The sequence below is a fragment of a genome, unplaced genomic scaffold (assembly GCF_019419815.1).
Source record: "Pyrus x bretschneideri cultivar Hongxiangsu unplaced genomic scaffold, Pyrus_bretschneideri_v1 Contig59, whole genome shotgun sequence".
NCBI lineage: Eukaryota > Viridiplantae > Streptophyta > Magnoliopsida > Rosales > Rosaceae > Pyrus > Pyrus x bretschneideri.
Window position 1 is genome coordinate 632,965 of NW_025999797.1, and position 7,223 is coordinate 640,187.

Here is a 7,223-nt window from a genome sequence, read left to right on the forward strand (position 1 = left end):
TCATGAAACTCGTAACTCGATTGACATGTAAACTATATTTGCATTATATAGCCTAAAAATCTCATCAATTTAATGGATAAATATACAAGAAATGCAAATTGATATAATTTCAAAATTTTAGGAGAATTAATGCCAGTTAATTCAGTAATGAAACTCGTTGGCCGATTAATTTACAAGAATTAATTCCAGTTAATTCAGCACTTAAATAGTCCAAGTTTAGAACTACGTGGCGGCGTGGCCTACCAACCGACTCACCGAGCGTTGCCTCCAAATTCCTTCCTCTCTCCGACCCCTTCTCAGCTCTAGTTCCGGAACCATGAGAGAACTCGTCACTCTCCAAGTTGGAAGCTTTGCAAATTTCGTGGGCTCCCATTTCTGGAACTTCCAGGTACTTGTACAGCTTTACTCAAAACCCATTAACTGTTTCTTTCTGCAAATTTCTTAGCATATTCATATATGTTTGAAGGATGAACTACTTGGGTTGGCGGAGGACCCTTACTCCGACCCGGTATTCAAGAATCAGTCTTTGAACATGGACGTGCTCTACCGCTCTGGTGAGACGCACCAGGTTTGCAGATTTTTTAGTTTTTCAATTTATACAATTTAGACAGTTTAAACCAATTGTTTTGCTTATGGTTCACTTTCTTTACGAGACTGGTGAATTCTGACATGAACAGGGCACTGTGACTTACACTCCCCGCCTCGTTTCGGTTGATCTTCAAGGTACGTTTAAAACTTCAATTGGGTTTGTGTATTTGGTGGCCTAGGAGCTCGTTTGGAGTGCTTTTGAAAAGATTGAAAGCTTTTTGGTGAAAATGTTTTCGGAACCAATCCTTAATAAAAACGCAAGTGAATCCTAAAAAAAGCACTTAAGTGCTTTCGAAACCAAAAGCATTTCCTCTATAAGCGCGTCAGTCACTTCCAAACGAGCCCTAGAATGTATGGAAGTCGTAAATTTTCGTTCTTTTTGCCTGTTGCAGGTTCCCTCGGGTCTATGAGTACACGTGGCACGTTGTATGATGAGAGTTCATCTGCATCATCAAACATTTACACATGGTCAGACCCTTTTTTTATTGGGGATTTAAAAAATTGTGAATTTGAATGTGTTACCATATATGCTCTCTTTATTGTTGTATATATGAATTTAGTATCCCCTGGACCAATGTGTAGGGGTGGTAATGTTACTACTCAAGTCGCCGAGCCTCATAAGAAGAATTTGTTCTTACAAAGTTTGTATGAGGAAGAGCAGGTGAATCTTTTGACTCTTGGAAATGGTGTCAATGCTGGGGAGAAGAGTTGTCGAACAGAAATTCATGACAGTGACAAAGTGGAGAGTTTAGAAAATGGGGTCCAGTACTGGACTGACTTTTCAAAAGTTCACTATCATCCCCAGAGTTTATATGAATTGAGTGGATTGTGGGTGGATCCTCAGAAATTTGACAATTACGGGATTGGAAGAGAATCCTTATCAGCAGGTTTACAGGGAGAAGAAGTTAGTGAGAGGCTTCGCTTTTTCGTAGAAGAGTGCGACCATATTCAGGTATATTTTGTCGTACAAACCATTCTCCTTTACTTTGATCTATTTACATTTTTCTTGGCTTAGTTGGTTTTGTGGAGGGGTTGAGTTTCGCTCTAAAGCTGTTGGTTAGTGCTAGTTAAGTGAGCTACTAAGGAGTGTGTGATGCCTACTTTGGTATAGCGGCTACTACACTAACCCTGTTTTCCGTTGTACATGCATATTTCACATATGTAGATACTGAAGTCGGAAGGGCTGACAGTATTCAAAGAGTGAATTTGTTGTCCTTCTAAAATTTTCATTCAAGTTATGGTGTTAAAGATCTTGACATATTTCTGAAATTACTCTCCTTTTTTGGTCTTGATTAATTACTCCACTTACTGGGATAAGGCTTTGTTGTTGTTGTTGTATTAATTATTCATCTGCCATACAAACCATCTTTTGCTGTCAATATACTCTACTGTGTACTTTCTATTGATTATGTATAAATAGTGTCCTTCTAGTTATGGACAATTATGTTCACTGTCCAAACTACATGAGCTGTGTTTACATGGACAATTGTTTAGAGACTGAACACTGCACAGGCTAATACTGACTTTGGTAAGTATATCTTTGTTAGCCTTCTGAACATCTAGGTTAGAAGTAGTGTCCAGTATTTTCAGTTTCAAATGAATTTTCAGCTCTCCTTGTTTGCATAAGCCTCTTAATGTTGGTGTTCAACATGAATTTTTTTATGTATAAACTTGAGTCTTTGTGTTTTGGCAGGGTTTTCAATTCATCGTTGATGACTCGGGAGGTTTCTCTCCTCTAGCTATGGATGTTCTGGAGAGTATTGCAGATGAATACACAAATGCTCCAGTGTTGCTCTATGCTGTGCGTGGTCCTAGTTCTTCCGTGGACCCCAGAAGCCAGAAGCAGAGAGTTAGTAGGAAGCTTCACGATGCAGTTTCATTTTCAAAGCTATCATCCTTATGCAAATTGATTGTTCCAGTCGGGTTACCCTCATTGAGTACAAGTAAGAAATCTTGCACTTATTGAATGCATTATTCATTCAATTGATTTTCAAGTCTCATCAGATTCATTTTACATGCTGGTTCACCATTGTGATTTTAAAGCCCTTTTTCCCCTGGATATCTGGTGTCATCCTATTTGTCAGGAACTCTGCTTAGGTTGTTAAATGGCCCACCAAAAGGAGTGTTGGCATAATTGATATGGGGGCTAGGTCTAAAAGCTTCATTTGAACCAGTGGTTTGCTATCAGTTTCTATGAGAGTGTAGATACTCTCTTGGGTTCTCTGTTTCAAATAAGCTTACACTTTCTTGTGGAATAATATTCTCTTCACTTGATTTGAAAGGTAAAGCTTCAAGATTTCTCAGCATCAATGATGAAAAGCCTTATCACTGCAGTGCAGCTTATGCTGCTACCCTACATTCTATTAGTCTTCCGTTCCGAATGGAACCACTTGGGCCCACTGCAGACTCATCTTATGCTTCTGGTGCTGTGACTATTAGTGAGGTTGTGCAAATCCTATCAGGGCAAGCTAGGCAGAATATGGTTGCCATTCTAGATGCTGCAATGCCATCCCCATCTTTAACTGGTATTTACTTCAATCGATTTTTGTATCAAACCCTCAGTTGTTAGCAGTGATTTTGGTTAATTATTGTCATTTCCAACAGGGAATCAGGTTGGTCAAAATTTAACAGGGAATTTGCAGCCATTGACACCAGAGATAGCAGAAGATGTTGAGGATTTACAGTCAGTAGAATCCATGATAGTCCATGGGGCCCTAGGATCAGGTACTTTTCTAGATCAGTGAAGCACCAGTTTTTCTTTATTATTTTTTCTTTAGTACCTAGAGAACGTTAAACATGCTCATTCAGGATACTTCATACTGTGCAGTTTTGGCACATTGTTCAATGATTATATTTTCTGAATATGAATTTTAATGAACGCTTAGTTGCCATAGTGGCTACTGGCTAGAGCAATGTAACTTTGAGCGTCATCTAAAATCTTAAGGTTATAAGCTTTTTTTTTTTTTTTTTGTTTGGTCATGACATTTTATTCACTAGAAATCAAATCTAGTGGTATCTGTTAACTGGAACTTGGGAGAGACTTAAAACCATCTATCAGAGGTTACAAGATAACTCAGGAGAGACTTAAATCCATCTATATTTCTTGGCAAAAATATCTCCAAAAATGTCGCTCTTGTGTCACGTTCACTGTCATTGATTACACTCTGAATCTGTACTGCATTTCATTGATGGCTAATTTGTTACTTTAGAGGAAATGTTAGTTTTGTGCTTGTGGAATTACAAAGCCTTTCATTGGTGAAACTTAAAATTTCCACTCTTTTGACATGGTATCCGAACAAATTAGTTTGAGAATTAATGATGAGTTTGGGAAGGAATAAAAGTATGAAATGTACTTTTGGACCTTGTGTGGACCGGATGCTTATTATATTTTAATTCATTGTTTCTGTTCAACAGGAGGTCATCGAGCATCAATTTCTGAAGTTAAGGACACAGTCCATGCTGCCTATGAGCATGCAATAACAAGGCCTATGTTCTGCCATCTGTCAGTGGCTCAATGTCCTCTTCCAATACCTTTGCCTTTTCCTTCAATCTTTGGCAACCTTGTTGGCCAACATGGTGAACTTTTGAGCACGCCAATTGTTGGTTCCCCATCAAGGGGATCACTTGATGTCCATTTCATCCCCATGGCAGCTAGACTACGGTCTAGCAGTGCCTGTCTTGCCATTTTTACAGAATAGATTGAGCGGCCTCCGTAGCAGTGGGATTGCTAGAGGAGCACCTGGGGCGGAGCTAGTTAGAAGTTGGGGATTTGCAAAGGATGAATTGGAAGACATGAGTGAGATGCTGTCAAAAATGATTGCAACACTAGATCCACGTTCTCAAATGTCCTCTGATTCAGATTAATATTCCGGTTGGTGTCTCTATGCCTTTCTCTTTCCATTTGTTCTCTGTATATTATATAAGTGACAGTAATTGGTCTCATAGAACCTCTTGAGTCCTTGAGCTTTACTTAAGTGGATTTCCTTTACCTCTTAGTTTTGTTCACTAGATTGTGATTAAAAAGGGCATGTCCCTCTTGCTCTGTTGGATATCTTTCGGGCCCTAGTCTTTGCTAATATTCTGGTTAGTTACTATAATCGAAAAAGAAAGAAAAGATGACCAACCATATGTATATGAAAATTTGACCAAGTTATAATGATAATGATGTATGGATATGGTTCAACACATTAAGAAGGATTGAATAGTTCCTTTTCTTTTCATTGGGAAAGCAATTACTAATGCGCAGTTTTACACAGGTGGAGATACGTGGAAGTGGGGAAAGAATGAGTTTAAGCGCTATACAAGGTGTAAATTTGTGGTGAAAGTCGAAGATGCATATTCAAAAACTCGGAAACAAGGCAAACCGGAAAAGGATGAGAGACCAAAGAGGCTTGGATTTCCATGCTGCTGGATTTTGAGTTAGGCTTTCAGTCTTGTTTTCCGGTCCACTATGTATGGAGAGATTTGTGTGCCTATGTAAAATCTTGTAGTTTTTACGTTCGGTTCTAATATGATGTGGATATAATGGAAACTCTCCAACAATCTTGGGCCAATATATTATGTCTCTTGTCTGACTAAATACTAAGATGTCGCATCGACGTTTTCTTTCCTTATATAAAAATTCATTTTAACGAACAAGTATATGGGCATAATATCGACAATTCTATACCATCAATAAACTAGCATGTTAACAGTCGATATGTTTGTCGATATTAAGTGGTTTTGTTTACAGCATTAAAATTGATGTGTGAAATTAGTTATACTGCTATTTACTAGAATTAGCTCTACCATCAGTCTATTCTCTCATTTAACTGAAATGAGACTATACATAAAAACAAAAGCTTGAAAACGTTCTATAAGCACACCACGATTATAAAGTTCTTTAAGCATTCTGGTATCGAAATTGTCGGAAACTACATGTTCAACTGTGGCAACCATAAGATGTAGATTCATTCCTCATTTTGTAAGGCTTCCATAACATTCTTTTGTATCTTGTCAATTATCTGGCAAGAGTATATCAGAAAATAATTCGTCATCCATGTCGAACGACAGGATGACTTTCTTGTTTTCATCTAGGGTTTGCTTGTCTAGCTCTAGGGCAAACCAATTGTAAAAACCCTTGAAGTACATTTGGGAAGAAGGAGACCAAACCATAGTACTAGGCATATCAACTTTGACCTCTCTCCAAGAGTTTGAACTCACAGTATACAACTCTGCCGTGTGAGGGTGAAACAAAATCCAAAAACCCTCGAAATGCATTATGATCTAACAACCTTGCAATCGATTTTCGATCGTAACCAAATCCCACAGCTACTCTTGTGGACTGCAATGTTTATTTCTTTCGGGGAGGAGACGAAGGCACTGATAACTAAACTGAAAGAATGAAAGAAATCTCAGAAATGGAGATCGAAGAAAGCAAGAAAACTGAGAGTATTGATCTTACCCCACACACCAAACCCCCCTCCCCCCCAACAACAAAAAAAACCCCAGTTGGGATTTCCTAGATTGAGATTGATACAACGCTTGACAAATACAAGACTATGCAAGCCTTTAGTGAGTACATCAGCAACCTGATTGTCTGTAGAAACATAGTGAACAATGATGTCTTTCTTTTGCACTCTTTCTCGAATGAAATGGTAGTCTGTATCAAGATGTTTTATTCTTGAATGAAACACTGGATTGGTGCTGAGTGCCAATGCTGAGAGGTTGTCACAATACAAAGCTGGAGCACTCAAGAACTCATGTAAATCTTTCATAATTGACCTTATCCAACACACATCTGCAACACAGTTTACCAAAACCTTATATTCAGCTTCTGTGGAGCTTTTAGAAACTGTGGACTACTCCTTAGATTGTGAAGATATTGGATTAGGACCAAGAAATACTACATATCCTGTTATTGGCCTTCTAGTATTAATATTAGCATCCCGATCAACATTTGAATATGCTAAAATTTGTGAATCGTAAGCTGAGTAATATGTAATACCACATTGTAAAATCCCTTGGAGATATCTGAGTATCCTTTTGACCAAGAACATGTGTGCATCAGTTGGATTTGTCATATATTGACATACAAAATTCACAGAATAGGCAATATCAGGCTTACTGATTGTCAAATACTGGAGTGCGTGCCCCAACAATGCTTCTGTAAAAGCTTGGATCAACTAAAGGTTGACCCACAAACATCAACAATTGTGTATGTGGTTTTGAAGGTGTTGGTGCAGGCTTACAACTCTCCATTCCTGCCTTTTTAATGAGTTCTGCCAAAATAGAGTTAATTTCTTGATCTATTCATCTCCCAATCGGAGGATTTATATAGGAGTACAAACAATGATGATCAGGTATGAAACCAGTACAAGAAGTCATAAAAACACTGCTGCCTATACCTAACTTTACTGCTTACAACTACTTTATTAATTACAATGGAATTCATGTCTGATTTCCTAATTCTTTAGTCTACAATGGCTGGCTGCTTTAGTTAACAAGTCTACAATGGCTGGCTGTTAACAAGTCTACAATGGCTGGCTGCTTTAGTTAACACTCCCCCTCAAGTTGGTGCATAAATATCTCGAATGCCCAACTTGCTGAGTGAAAGATGGAAAATCCTACTTGACACTGCCTTTGTTAAAATATCT

The 7,223-nt window shown here is 38.2% G+C and overlaps 1 protein-coding gene across 1 annotated transcript; it reads left to right on the plus strand.

Moving 5' to 3' along the window:
- The first annotated feature begins 203 nt into the window (after positions 1-203).
- On the plus strand, positions 204-5,226 carry LOC103956511 (protein misato homolog 1). The gene is given in 11 exon segments (XM_009368515.3): positions 204-388; positions 467-568; positions 678-723; positions 981-1,056; positions 1,171-1,540; positions 2,282-2,531; positions 2,871-3,113; positions 3,193-3,312; positions 4,003-4,262; positions 4,264-4,459; positions 4,845-5,226. Coding segments are annotated over 10 exon segments (1,728 nt in total). The 5' UTR covers positions 204-316; the 3' UTR covers positions 4,453-4,459; positions 4,845-5,226.
- The last annotated feature ends 1,997 nt before the right edge of the window (positions 5,227-7,223 follow it).